General features: G+C 38.3%; 1 protein-coding gene across 6 annotated transcripts in view; it reads left to right on the top strand.

Moving 5' to 3' along the window:
• The window catches only part of LOC137341645 (tyrosine-protein phosphatase non-receptor type 12-like), a 102,036-nt gene that overhangs the window by 39,846 nt on the left and 46,518 nt on the right, over window positions 1–15,672 (top strand). For all 6 annotated transcript variants that reach the window (XM_068004977.1, XM_068004975.1, XM_068004978.1 and 3 more), the window contains exons 2-6: window positions 1,560–1,668; window positions 5,425–5,501; window positions 9,499–9,594; window positions 10,367–10,405; window positions 11,336–11,407. In XM_068004977.1, the coding sequence (XP_067861078.1) occupies window positions 1,560–1,668; window positions 5,425–5,501; window positions 9,499–9,594; window positions 10,367–10,405; window positions 11,336–11,407 (393 nt within the window). The remainder of the gene's footprint in view (window positions 1–1,559; window positions 1,669–5,424; window positions 5,502–9,498; window positions 9,595–10,366; window positions 10,406–11,335; window positions 11,408–15,672) is intronic.

Below are 15,672 nucleotides of genomic sequence, written 5' to 3'. Positions count from 1 at the left end.
ATGTATATGAGGTAAAGCTCCCATGTCCCCAGATAAAGAATCAAAGACTGAATAGTAAGTAATTATGTACTCCACAAATGAGTTTTGCAGCTGACTGGGGACAGTGAACAGTCTCCACCAGATGCTGCAAAACCTTAAGCTGAATGATAACTACTACATTAGCATTGGAACAGTCCTAATGAAGGTAGAAACCAGAGTCAAGCAGTTCACCGTTGACGTCCTGGACATAGGGGTCCGATCTGCAGTTCAAGATGTATTGCTTTTACTAAGTGTTACCTTGTTCTGACAGTTTAAAATATTGAGGGCTTCTGATGCCGCTGTGCTTGAAGCTGGCATTAACAATAGATTAGTGCTTTCCACATCCAGTTGTAAGTATGGAGAATGTATGAAGAAGAGCATTAAGTTACCAATTATGGATTTCCCTTCCTCATTATTTGAATATAGTTCAACCACCACGAACAAAACTTCTCCCCTTCTTGCCCTGTAGTTCTCTGTTTTGACATGGTACACCTTGGAACTTGTGGGTTTAAACTTCCTTTGCTCAACTCGGTTTCTCAGTGTTGGCCCCAGTCAAGAGCCTAAAGTGTGCATCAGAACAAGACCCTTGAATATTATAACCTTTGGGAAGATGGTTCTTGTCTGCAGGCAGACTGTTAAAGGGGCAGTGTCCCTTTTTTTTGTTAGAAGACCCTTTTTGATAGAATACAGAAATTGCCATGCATTAAGAAACAACTTGCATTTATTAGCTTTTAACACTGGAAAAACAATTTAATTCAAAATGTAAAATTTTATAAAATGGTGAAAAAATGAGCAAGAGAATTACTCCTTTTTCCCAAGTGTTGCTATACATGGTATGGTCCTCCTACAGAGGAAATTAAGAGGTAGTTTAGGAAGTTATATAAGGGACAAGAAGCAGTATTATGAAGGAACAATGCTGTGTAGCCTTAAAAGAATGGATGCAGCCCCATAGGCTTCTCTGGGTTTAGTAAATGCATATGTTCACCTAGGTTTGGTGCTTGCTGCCAGAGTCAGTCTATTCTGGCATGTCCATTTCTCTCGTTTTCTCTTCCCATTCTCTGTTACATGTCATCCCTAATTTCCTAAAGTAGAAGAAGGCATATTGTAAAAGCAGAAAGGCTTATTTTGTACCAGGGCTTACTAACGACTTTAGTAATCACTGAAGTCTCCCACTCAGTTCTAGTACCATTTGTATTTTACTATAAATAAATTAAAAAAAAATCAGGAGTGGGAAGAGGGTCACAAAAGAATCACCTGACTGTGATGATGCATCACACTTAAATGAGTACAGAAATTGCAGGAATAGCATGTTAAGAGTCGCTACGAGTACTACGGATAGGGTGAACAAAGTTTATATGCAACAGTCCATCCAGAATAAATGTTCTATTTTCTGTTGTGCAAATTAGCTGAACTGTCATTACACATTCTGGGAACCTTCATGTACATTATTAGTTGTATTGTTGAAAGGTATGCTGTGTCTTTTCTGTCAAAAGTTAGGATCTGTAAATATTGAACCATTACATATTTTGTATTTTAAACAGCGCCTCAGAAGACTGTCAACTAAATATAGAACTGAAAAGATCTACCCAACAAACACTGGAGAAAAGGAAGAAAATGTTAAAAAGAACAGATATAAAGATATCTTGCCATGTAAGTTTTCAGTTTTAAATTTGAAATTCAACAGTAACTAATGTACTTTGTATGCTTTGAATGTTCAGGCAACTTTGAGGACTGGTTTGATATTAGTATGATGCACTCTACAATTAAATAGCTCATTACCGTGGCTCACATATGAAGAATGGTCACTCGAGCGAGATGGCAGAGTGCTGCTGGCATCAGTAGAACCATACCCCAGCACAAGTTAGCAGCTTCAAAAAAATTAGGAGATGAGAATTAGGCTGGGGGAAAAATATGTTGCAATTTTATTTACTACTTGGAGTTAGCCATGCAACATTTACTACTTATTTGCTTCCCTTCTGCCTACCTGAAATGGGAACTTGTCATGTGTGGAATTGTGGATACAAATCAGCATTATAATCATTGTGTGGGACAATGAGTTAGTACGTAAACATTGAAACAAAGAATCTCAGGGCTGGAATGAATCTGAGGGCTGGAATGTTTTTAGGTCTGTTTGGTTCGCTTTCCTGCTGTTTTAACATGCTTTTTTCAAGATACTTGCCCAATTTGACCTTGAGATCTGAGCTATTTACCCCTACAGCCTCCCTTGATAAGCAATTTCAGAAACCATCTGCTCATTGAAGTAACTTTCCCTACATCCTATCGTGCATCAGCTTATGCTCCAATCCCTTTATTCTGCTACCTTGTGATATGCTATTCTGTACCAAATTCAATACCCTTAACTCACCCACTAGATCCCTGAGCCTTATTAGTTAGACTTCTTCATAACCCCTTTTCTTTCCTCATGTTTTATTTTCTAGTAATCCTTCTTTGCACCTTTTCTGCTTCTGCTACATCCTTCTTGTAGTGAGGGTTCCAGAACCACATAGAATATTCCCACGTGCAGCCTGAACAACACTCTAAACAGTGGCAGAGTAATGTCTTTCAATCTGCACTGTATTCCTGTTTTTACACATGATGTGGAGATGCCGGTGATGGACTGGGGTTGACAACTGTAAACAATCTTACAACAGGTTATAGTCCAACAATTTTATTTGAAAATCACAAGCTTTCGGAGGCTTTCCCCTTCACCTGACGAAGGAGGAAGCCTCCGAAAGCTTGTGATTTTCAAATAAAATTGTTGGACTATAACCTGGTGTTGTAAGATTGGCTGTATAAAAACAGATGTAAACAATCATCCAATTTACATTCTCGACAGTAGCCAGACATTGGCTTGATGTCTTGAGGGATCCCTGATTCATTTTAAAGTATTTTCCTATAATCCCTCTACTTATTTCATATCACTCACTGCATGACTTTACACTTATAAATGTAACTGCATCTGCCAATTGTCTGCCCACCTCCCCAAACAGACAGAGTTCCCCTATAGATTGTCCCCCCTTTCACCATAATAACCATCCTACTATTTTGATGCCTTCTGTAAAGTTTGAGATGAAGCTACCAACATCCTCTCCTCCAGATCACTTCTGAAAATGTTGGAGTACTGATCCCAACATCAAGTTCTGAGACCCCACTTGTCACACCCCTCCACCTACAATACTTGCCATTTGCACAGACTCTGGTTTTCCAGCCATGATTTGTTCCATGATTTGCTGCCAATACTGTCACAGCTAATTTTGTCAACTAATTTTTCCATGTGATACCTTAACAAAACCATTGCTACATTCCATGTAAACCACATCAGTGTTGTCTTCCACATCTTCACCTTTAGTTATGTTACCAAAAAATTCTATGATATTGGTCTTGCAAGACTTCTCTTTTGTAATCCCAAAGTACTTCTGCCAATGGTTTTGCCAGCACATCCTTGAGTTCCTTAAGAATCATAGGATGAATCCCCTACTGCCGCGGTGCTCTAGTCATTTGGCTCTTTATTCAAGTAATCATCTCTTTGGTAATGCTACATTTATTACAGCCCTCTTTCCGCCTATCTTGGAATATCTACTTTGCTGCAGACTCTATATTGTCCTGTTGAGATTTTTAGTTCTTAATTTACAGGCATTAAATTTTCAGCTATGGCACATTTTCACTAATCTGAACACACTTTTTAGAAGTTGGTGATACAATACTTGCATTTTTTTTCCCCCCTTGCTTCCGCAACCACCCCCCCTCCAATGTAATTTCCCTAGCAATTCTAAATTCGTATGCCTGCTTAGCCACTTTAACAATTCTTTTGCAATCTTTTAGTTTTTCCTTCTTCTGGCTCTTATATTTGGTTGCAGACAATTTGTAGACATAAATGCCTTCACTTTTTCCCTAATAGCTTTAATTACCTTCACTGTCATCCAGACTCACCTCCATTATCCACTATTCCTACTACAACTCCTAGTTACACGTAGTGCCTTTGCCGTTCAATTTTCCCTTTTAAGTCTGTTTAATTTAGCTTCCACTCTGCCCGTGTCCATTTTCCTCTTGCATGTTTGTGCATCTTCATAAAATCTGCTTTCTTAAAAATTTTAAGTTTTAATGTTACAGTTACTCTCCTAGCTCAGAGCTTGATGATCACTGTTCCTAGCTGTTCCCCATCTAATCTCCTGCCACAATGTCCTCATCATTGGTCAGCATTTGGTCAGGTATTGCCTCATTTCCAGTCCCATCTATAATATATTGTTCCATGTAGGAGTCCCTACCACATCCAGAAATTCCTACTTTTTTTTGCTCCTAGCACTACACAAACTCCAATCACTATCAGGGTGTTTAAAAATTCTCCATTATTAAACCCTTGCCTTTGCTGGATGCTCTCTTTACTTCCCTGTAAAATTGCTAATCAGTGTTGATTATCGGGTCTCAGGTCCATAGCAAATTCCCACAAGTAGTGCCCCTTTATTTCCCTCATTTAACTCTAGCCAAAGAGATTCAGCCTCTGATTATAATCTTCCAGTGTCGTGTATCATTTGCGCTCTGCAACCAGGTTTTCCATTATACCTCTGATGTCCACGTGTGCTACTCTTCTGTTTCAACCTTTTTTGACTAAAAGCATTTGGGTATAACTCCTTTCATTCACTCACCTGTATCCGATTTATGCTTAACTATTTCTCTTTCCCACCTCCTGCAGATACAAATCCTTTGGTCAGGAAATAGACTTCCTGCCAAAGCTTGCTCTGCCTGAAGTCTCGGTGTAGGTCATGATTGCCATACATTCCTTACAAACTTTTAACTACTGGGAAAAGATATGAACTTTTATTTCATACTCTTGCATTCAACTACTATTGATTGGTACCATGATACAAAGTGATTTATAACTTGGCTTGTAATCATGGTATAACTTAATGTGTGATCTAATGGGAACTTGCAGGTAAATCAGTTCAGTTGAAAGGAATGGATGTGTAGATAGAAAATGACTGGAGTTTTACTTTTCATTCACATCAGGCATTTATTGCAGTTGATGAAAATTTTACAGTACTGACAAAAATGAAGTGGAGTTTTTATTTTATTGGAGTATTAGAATCTTCCCAAGTTACTTTTACCTATGTTTCTGGTCACTGCTGAAAATACCACATTAAATCTGACTGTGACAGTAGTTTTCTGGTAATATTTCAACAGTGTTTCATGTAACAATTCTGACACTTTTCTATTTCAGTGCAATTTTAGTGCAACACCAATTCTGACATCTCAAATTGTTTGCATATTCTTTTCTAATCAGTAAAATACCTTGAGCTTTAATAGAATTAGCTACATTTTTTGTTTGTTTTAATGATGTGGCATGCATAGTATTAACCTGTTTTTATGTTTGTAAAACTTCTTTTGCCCTCTTCCCTCTCCACATTACAGTTGACCATAGCAGGGTGAAACTTGCATTGAAGACTACAGAACAGGATTCAGATTATATCAATGCAAATTTTATCAAGGTAATGTCTGTACTTCACGCAGCATTTTGTTTAATGGGAAAAATGTTTACTATTGCTTGACAGATTTATAACATTGCAATATTTCAATGAAAGCATGTCATGTAGTTGTTGGCTTGTGAAGGTTTGTGTTCAAAGCACGTTTCTTTGTTTCCTGTGGTGGTTGCTAAAAGGAAACAGTGGTTCCCACAAATTTTACCATGATAAAAGTTAATGATGAAATTAACTTTTTTTTTGTTTGGATTTTGTGAAGTGGAACATTAACATTTTGTACACCGAGTATTGGCATCAGGCACTCACAAGTTGGGTATAGCAAGATCCTCTAATCTGCCCATGAATTTGCCTTCATCCTAAGATCTGAAGAACATTCCCCACTGCACTGGTGTTTTACATTTTTAAAAAAATTTCCCATACTAGCCGTTATGTGGCCTTTCGGAAAGGATTGCCAAAAATGTCAAGCTAGTGACAGTTTTGTTCAGTGGGTCCATGGCTTTTCTGAACCAGTTCAATTTGCATTTCTTTTTATATGAAAAAAAATCAGAAGGGAAACGTGATTACCTCAAATTCCCTTGTTTTATTGTGAAGAGTGGTATTGGGTTTTGTAACTGCGCACATGTCCTGGATTTAAAAATGTAAAGATGAGGAAGTTCCCATAGATTCTGTTGACTTTGCAGAATGCTACCTTGGATAGATACAACTGTCTAATTCTTTCATGTTACTCTATTGTAAAAACAAGATAATTCTTATTTGAAGTATAGTGCTCCCACATTGTATTGCCCCAAAGTGATTTACCCCCATAAATTCATCTTGAGCATATTTCCAACTAAATTATACAACCACCACATTGCCTGCCACCAGCCAACAAATGGGAGATAAAAGTCTTGCTGCATCTATTTCTCTTGTACTCCACTCATCACCAATGATCAAGTCATTTCATCAGACAAGGAAGTGCAAAATGTAAATTATTTTAGTTTCATTTGCTGTGCCATAATTCAGCATGTACACTTGTGTATAATATGGCCCACATATTGGGTGACCGCCAATTCCAGCCACCCCCCCCCACCCAAAAAAAAATGACCTTTTAGTTTATTGTAGCTTCTATTCCCAAAACTCTCCATGTTGGCTAGTGAACACATGCATTTTCTATTTTTTCCCCCTTTATTTAAATCATCAACTGTTGCTTCTTTGGAACCTGGGACAGTATTAAGTTTGCAGGTGACAACAAATTAGGAGGGTGGAGTTCATAAACTAGGGGAGAGACAAACCAAATACAGTTTGTTCTGGATGGATTGGGAAGGAAGACTGATGAGTGGCAAATGGACAGTTGTAAGATGTTGATGGAAGGGAAATAAACAGCAGGGATATAAACTAAATGGCTCTAGACTACAAGAGAGGAATTAGGGGTTATTGGCGATGATGATTAATCTGTACACAGCACTAGTATGGCGCATCTGGGTACAATTCTAGTTGCTGTTCTACAGCAAAAATATCCAGTACGGAAAAGGGCAACCAAACTCGTACCTAGCTTGTAGCTTCTCAGCTATAAGAAGTTGAAGGGCCTAAGATTGATTGTCCTAGAGCTGAGAAAGCTCTGGGACCCCCACAGTATTCTCAAGATTGTCACAAACTGTGGAACCACAGGTCGTGGGCTCAAGCTTGAAGAAAAGGTACACCGATAGTTTAAAATTAACTACTTCATGTAGAAGATGATGGAGAAAATTTAAGGGAGAAATTACAGATATTTGAGGGAGTGGACAATTGAAAACTATTAGTTTTTTGGACCGGTCGGATGAACTGCATAGCCTTTTTTGATCCAGTACTTAGCTTAGTTCACCCCTGCAGTGCTGTGATTATTGAAGTGGCAAATCTCCATCTCGACAAATTCTGGCTGCTGATTTTAAATCTACTCTCCCTCATCTATTCTACTGGATGCTGTCTGGCTTTAAACAACAAGGGAGCCTGGCCTAAGGTTCAGAGTTGGGAGGTAAAGTTGCTATTTAAAAATCACAGTACTGAAGGAGCAGAGCAAAGGAAACCAGACCAACAGTTAAAGGAAATGAATGGATATGATGCAGCTGCTAAGTTTACCATCTTTGGAGAAATTGCTCCACAAAAAGGGAAACCTGTAGGAGGTTATGCCCCATATATGATAACTAACTGACTATTGGTACTCTTCTCTGAGTAAAGTCACTACATCACATGAGGCCGCTGTTATTGATGGTTAGGAATAGGGCTAGACCACTTAATATATAAATTAGAATTTTTTTCCGGGGTGGACGAAGAGGAGAAGAAGAGGAAGAGGAAGAGAAGACGATGAGATGGGGGTGCATGCAGTGGTTTAAAGATGTATGGGATTAGTAGCCAAAATTAAAATTTGGCGTACTGCTAAAATGTTTATATAATTCTGAGTGTATCCTCTATTTTGAATAATTCAAAATGTACTTGAGTATTGAAATCTGATAAATAGAATCCATTGTTTCAATTTTCAGATTGGCGATATGATGCATACTTGGTAACTGTGGTTGTGTAATATGTTCATAATATCATAGTAGGTATAGCATAGGAGGAGGCCATTCGGCCTGTCGGCCTGTGTCGGCTCTTTGAAAGAGCTATCCAATTAGTCCCATTCCCCTGCTCTTTCCCCATAGCCCTGTAAATTTTTTTCCCTTCAAGTATTTATCCAATTCCCTTTTGAAAGTTACTATTGAATCTGCTTCCGCCACCCTTTGAGGCAGTGCATTCTAAATCATTGCAGCTTGCTGTGTTTAAAAAAAAAGTTTCCTCATGTCGCCTCTGGCTCTTTTGCTAATCACCTTAAATCTGTGTCCTCTGGTTACCGACCCTTCTGTCACTGGAAACAGTTTCCCCTTATTTACTCTATCAAAACTGTTCATGATTTTGAGTATCTCTATCAAATCTCCCCTTAACCTTCTCTGTTCTAAGGAGATCAACCCCAGCTTCTCCATCTCTCCACATAACTGAAGTCCTTCACCCTGGCACCATTCTAGTAAATCTCTTCTGCACCTTCTCTAAGGTCTTGACATCCTTCCTAAAGTGTGGTGCCCAGAATTGAACACAATACTCCAGCTGAGGCCTAACCAGTGTTTTACAAAGGTTTAGCATAACTTCCTTGCTTTTGTACTCTATGCCTCTATTAATAAAGATGTGGAGATGCCGGTGATGGACTGGGGTTGACAATTGTAAACAATTTTACAACACCAAGTTATAGTCCAGCAATTTTATTTTAAATTCACAAGCTTTCGGAGATTTTCTCCTTCCTCAGGAAACATTTGCCTGAGGAAGGAGAAAATCTCCGAAAGCTTGTGAATTTAAAATAAAATTGCTGGACTATAACTTGGTGTTGTAAAATTGTTTACAATCTATTAATAAAGGCCAGGATTCCATATGCTTTTTTAACAACCTTCTCCACTTGTTCTGCCACCCTCAAAGATTTGTGTATATGCACCCCCAGGTGTCTCTATTCCTGGAACTCCCTTTAAAATTGCACTATTTAGTTTATATTGCCTCTCCTCATTCTTCCTACCACAATATATCACTTCACACTTTTCAGCGTTAAATTTCATCTGCCATGTGTCTGCCCATTTCACCAGTCTGTCAAGTCCTCCTGAAGTCAATTACTATCCTCCACATTGTTTACTACATTGCTGGGTTTTGTGTCATCTGCAGACTTTGAAATTATACCCTCCATACCAAATCCAGGTCATTTCTTTATTTATTTATCAATCAATCGTCCTAATATTGATGCTTGGGGAGCACCACTGTATCCTTACCTCTGAAAAATAACCATTCACCACTACTCTCTGCTTTCTGTCCCTTAGCCAGTTTTGAATCCACGCTGCTACTGTTCCCTTAATCCCATTGTTCATTGATTTGTGTGTTATGCACTTGGAATGTTTATCTTATAGTTTAGAAAGTGAACCTTTATATATACCTTTTTATCAAAAAAATTGTTAAATTATACATTCTTGTCATTTTCCAGGGAGTTTATGGGCCAAAATCCTACATTACTACCCAGGGCCCACTAGTAAATACTGTAGTAGACTTTTGGAGGATGATCTGGGAATACAAAGTTGTAGTAAGTAGTTTCTTTTTTCTGATTGGCAGAACTATTTTAATTTAATAAGCGTTTTTAAAAATGAATTGAAAAGATGCATCTACTCAGGCTCGTAACAATATTGATCTGAAAATTAAATTGAAGAGTAGACTGAATGCATGTCATTTTTGCTTTTATTAAGCACAATGAATTAATTTTGTGCTCAATATTGTGTGACTAGAAACAAGAAAGCTGCTGTTGCCCAATTTGACTCATGTTATGAGTAACTGATAAATTCCATTTGACACAGGCGGCCAGTAATCAGTTTATAATTTGCTGAGACAATTTATATTTGAATCAGGGTTGCTCTATGGCATGGAAAACACACACCTCCATACTTAAATCGCATATGTTGGCAGAAAATAAGTGTTGTACCTACTGGAATTAACGAACAACAAATATTAAATGCTGTAAAACCCATATTATTCAACTTTTGACTTTAAAGTTTACATAAATGTGTGTTTTTGGAGTTCTGTTATTTAGATTCAAATAACTAATAAAAATATATGAAATAGAATCATAGGAGATAGAGTACAGTAGGACATTTGGGCCACTGCACTGGTGCTAGCTCTTCAACTGGAGCAGAGTCCAATTCCCTTACCCTTTCAGATTACAGTACAATCTTCAGAAGATCTTGAGGTGCGCAAATAGTTTTACTAGTGTACTTACATCCGTAGTGTAGATTTTAAGTCAAATTATAATCTATTACACTTGTTAAGCTGGATATCTGACATTTACTTTTTTCTGTTTCCAGATAATTATCATGGCTTGCCGTGAGTTTGAAATGGGGAGGGTAAGTTTCCTTGTTTCATTTTTCATGTTCTAACCATATTTTAAAAAATTTCTGATAATTAAATATAAATATTAACTTTGCAGCAGTCTCATGACTTATCAAATTTGCTTGTATACAAATCTTGTTGGTGTGCAAATTTCATGAACTCCCAAGCCAAATGACTTCAGTTACAATACAGTTTTGCTTGATTGTAAGCAAGTTTACATGCAAATTTCTGTTTTAAGACTAATGATGAATGAAAAAAGGTTATTGGGCACATTTTATAAGCTTCATTTTCAGACAATCAGGATACAATGGTGCACCTTCTCTCTCTCTTGCACTTGGAAGCAGACCCGTTGCTGGGAGCTATTCCTTCATTGTAGAAGTGCAAGTGTCTGGTTAAAACTGTGGTCTCTCTGTGTAGCTGTTTATTTTCGCTCATTTTAAGCAATGTTGCTTTTAGTTGGAGAGCGAGCATGAAGTAGGTAGCAATGAATCCCTGCATTGGCCACATACTGCAACTGGGTGGGTTGGTGACTGAAGTGTAGGCACAGAGAACAGGCTGGGAAAACAAGTGAAGGGATCTTGGTAGTATGCAGTTCCAATGTATTGTTTGCCAAGCAAAAAAACTGAATTAGCATGCAAGCTGTAGATTAGTTTTTTTCCCCCCCAATGAAAACATCAGTCACCTGTTCTCAGGAAAGTGAGATTCAAGTACTTTGTAGGTGGATTTTTCTTATTGACTTTTATCTTTGTAAAAGACTTTTATAACTTAGTGTAGAACTAGCATCAGTCTGTAGTGAGATTTGTAGTTATACTTCAACAGCATGATATGTGAAGTAAGTTGTACTGCAAGTTAAGTTTTGAGGAGAAATTGTTTTTTTTGTGTTGATCAATCACTAGCAGATGTCACAAATATGTCATCATTTAAACATTCGTATTTCTCTATAGAAAAAGTGCGAGCGCTACTGGCCATTACATGGGGATGGTGTTCTTCGTCTTGGAGAATTTCAGATTACTTGTGTGAGTACCTTGGCTAAACTTGAATGATGTTTTTTGAGGGGGAGGGGATGATAGTATTTCATTTTCTAATTGGTAGACAACTGAAATCTCTTTTTCCCCTTTTGACAAAATGATTTGTTTTGATTGAATTTTTAATTTTTAAAAACTACTTATTGGGTTCAAACTGTCAGAATAATAGTTTAAAATAGAGGGAAAGGAAATGTGAATATGTATTGGTGATCTGAGATTGGCTTTTCTGCATTTCCCTGTATGATCGACATTCCCAGTTGTCCCAAATCAAAAGAAAATCTCTAATCCGTATGATTGAATTGTATTTTGGTGGGGTATGATTCGATGGACATTTGTAGCCCTCTGTCACCCCATCCAAATGGCCAATCTTCATGTCTAAGCCTGTGCAGTGATTATCTCAGTAGGATGTTTGAGTGGCCATTGGAGACGAGCCCAGTGCTGGTCTCGCCTGACATCCTCATATGTGCACTTTCCAGCAAGAGATTGTTGGATGACATTCCGTAGCTGGAATCCTGGCAGATTTTCTCAATTTTGTTTCTCTTTCAGCTCCTCCCTTCAAAGACTTAGAAGGAGAACAATTTAAGTGAAATATTTAACCCCCTCAGTCACCCTATTCGGAAGTGAATTGTTGTGGTTTAGTAATAAGAATGTAATTGTACACACGTCATGTGATTAAAAATAATACCTACAATGCAACTTTTAGATTTAATAGTCCAAATGAATTAATAGAATTTCAAGGGAAATACCGCATTTTAACAACTTCAATTCAGCTATAAAACTATTCATATACACTTCTATTATGTAGACACACAGAAAATTCTGCATTAGGGTTTGAGCTACGGTTCAGAATAGTAGACAATACTTTCTAATCTTTGTTTTCACTCGTGGGGAGAAACCATGGGTTAGTTATCTACTTCAGAATTGGACACCTCTCGAGAACTTGCATTACTTGGAAACATTTGATACTGGCTTCTAGTTGCATTGGGTAAATATGAATGTTAGCCTTTTGGTTTTAATATTGACAGATGAGAGTGACTTAGCATTATATCACTTCTGTCAATGTTCACCACAAAAGCATGCTACTATAAAAATGTTAATTATCCAAGCCTTTGGTCATTGATGCAGAAATTGAATGGCAAATTGGAAAACAATTTGCAGAACAATGTGCTGATGCACTTAATAAATATATTTTTTTCATCCTGATTACATTGTTTCAATCTGAAATTGAGTTTTCCCAAGCTTATATTATGTAAATTTTGAATGCTGGTACAGTGGTGCAGTGGTTATGTTACTGAACTAGTAATCCAGAGACCTGGACTAATAATCTAGAGAACGTGAGTTCAAATTCCATTTGAATTCAATTTTTTTTAAAAACTCAACAAAATGTGGAAATGAAAAGCTGTTCTCTCTAATAGCTACCATGCAGCTGTTGGATTGTTGTAAGAACCCAACTGGTTCATTAATGTCCTTTAGGGAAAGAAACCTGCTGTCCTTACCTGGTTTGGCCTATTTGTGACTTCAGTTCCTCATCACTGGTTGACTCTTAACTGCCTCTGAAGTGGGCTAGCATGCCACTCAGTTGTAGCATACCACTAGAAAGGAACAAAAGAATAAAATCGTATGGACCACTTGGCTGTGACCTAGGCATCGAATCAGGACATGACAAAGGCACACCCAGCCCAGCCAACCCTGCAAAGTGCTCCTCAGCAACATCTGAGGACTGGTGCCAAAGTTGGGAGAGCTGTCTCATAGACTAGTCAAGTAACAGCCTATCATAGTCATAGCTGATAAGTATCATTCTGTAACTAACGTCCAAGACTCCTCCATCACCACCTGTCCCACCAGCAGGACAGACCCACCAGAGATGGGGGCACAGTGGTATACAGTCAGCAGGGAGTAGCCCTAGGAGTCCTCAACGTTGACTCTGAACCCCATGGAGTCTAATGGCTTCAGGTCAAAAATGGGCAAGGTAACCTCCTGCTGATTACTACATAGTACCCTTCCTCAGGTGATGAACCAGTGCTCCTCCATGTTTAACATCACGGAGAAAGCACTGAGGGTAGTAAGGGCACAGAATGTTCTCTGGGGGACTTCAATGTCCATTACCTAGAATGGCTCGGTAGCACCATCACTGACAGCAGGTTGAATCCTGAAGAACACAGCTGCCAAACCGGGCTTGCGGCAGGTGGTAAGAGAACCAACATGAGGGAATAACCTCCTTGACCTCATCCTCACCCGTCTGCCTGTTGCAGATGCATTTGTCCATGACAGCATTGGTAGAAGTGACCTCCATGAGGAGTGCACAGTCCAGAAGGCCCACCAACACGTTATCAAGGGTAACTAGGGATGGGCAATAAATGCTGGTATTGCCAACGACGCCCACATCCTGAGAATTAATTTTTTAAAAAATTTGCTTTGTAAATTCAGTCTGTCACAAAATCTAAGTAGAATTATTAATGGATGGCATTGGCTGGTCAATTAAATATTATTGCTTTGGTTACTATTGAAATTAATGGGGCTTAGAACTATGCGGTTAGCTATAAGGTCATGATCAACTTCTTGCAGTTTTTGGGGATGGAGAAATGGTACTGTTCCATGTCAGTGTAGCTTTTGTCAAACAACTGTCAGAAGTGCCTTTTTATTTTGACCTTTAGCAAGATTGATTAATTCAGCTACTTGTTCCCATGTTAATGTTCATTGCTTTTTTTTCCGTCCATATTCATTGATTCCTGTCTAACTATACGTAGTAATATGTTGATATGAGCAATTGCATTAGTCAAAAGCCTTGGCATTCTTTTTCTGCTAACTGATCAAAATGTAGAAGTTTCCATTGTGTGTGTTACCTGTAAGCTTATGAGTACTGGTTTACTTTTTTTTTATACATTGTCCTGTGACCTGTTTCTTTTATTCTCTTAACCTATTTTGCTGTTTCCAATGGGAAATGATCGTAGGTGAATGGCAAGTCTCATTGGTGATCAGCACCTGGGGTGTGGGGAATTAATATACATAAATGTCCCTGGAAGGTAATCTGATATTTGGAGTGTATACTACAAATGAATGAAATTGAAATTCTTCCTTTCATGTACTCCAAATCTTGTAAAACAGCTGTAACTTCAAATCAGTAGGCTGATGTGTCTACATTGTTCGTTAATAGAAGCCCAAAACAAAAAGCTGAAACCTGAGATGCGTTTTTCAATTCACAGCATGAGGATTATTGACATGAGGTTGCTCTGGACTGTGAAAAGTACTCTTACTGATCACACTTCCATTAGGATTGTGTAACAAAATAATACATTTCCTTAATTGATTTTTGGCAGGATTGTTGCTTATATCAGTAGTCCAATATAGAATGGTTACAGCACAGAAGGAGGCCATTCAGCCCATCAAGCCTGTGTCAGCTCTCTCTAAGAGCAATCCAGTTAGTCTCTTTCCCCGTAGCCCTGCAAATTTTTTCCCTTCAAGTATTTATCCAATTCCTTTTTGAAAGCCATTATTGAATCTGCTTTCACCACCCTTTCAGGCAACGCATTCCAGATCATAACTACTCGCTGCATAAAATTGTTTTTCCTCATGTCGCTTTTGGTTCTTTTGCCAATCATTTTAATACAGATGATAACTAGTTCTAAAATATTTTAAGTTACTAACAATCAAAAGTCATTTTATTTGAATTCAGCTGCTTCGTATTGACAGGATCAACAGGTCTGTATGCACTTTTGTGATATATCCTTGTTTAATGCTCGGGACATAGCTACACTACTGCTTCAGATACACTATCTTTCTATCACTTCTGTCTGCTACCTCTTGCTTGACGGCCCAATGCCTAATCCCGTTGATTATCCTAATCACATGGGAGAGGGAGTATACAAAATGCAATGGAACATCCACCTCCACCTCACAACCTACCCGGATTTCCTTTCCGCTCTGTCTGCCACTAGGCCCAGACTTCCTCAATCACCTTCTGGTCCCAAATTCCTTCGACTGCTAGCAGATTTGGGACATGCCTGGCATCCATATTGATCTCTATAGGACTCTCATACTCAATCATAAGTAAGCCAGTTTGTATGTAAGCTACAGCCATTTTGGAGTCCTCAATGTAGACATTTTGGCTTGGAACTTAATTTCCTCTGGTATTTTCCATGGGATTAGTCACTTCAAATTTCATCTTTTCTTCCCTCTCTGGTAACAATATCTGAGATAATGCTGACCTGGATGTCACCTGATCTTCCAGGAAAGGTTATCTGGAAATTGATAATCCT

The sequence above is a fragment of the Heptranchias perlo genome, chromosome 24 (assembly GCF_035084215.1).
Source record: "Heptranchias perlo isolate sHepPer1 chromosome 24, sHepPer1.hap1, whole genome shotgun sequence".
NCBI classification, from domain to species: Eukaryota; Metazoa; Chordata; class Chondrichthyes; order Hexanchiformes; family Hexanchidae; genus Heptranchias; species Heptranchias perlo.
This window is presented reverse-complemented; position numbering and strand designations above follow the sequence as displayed.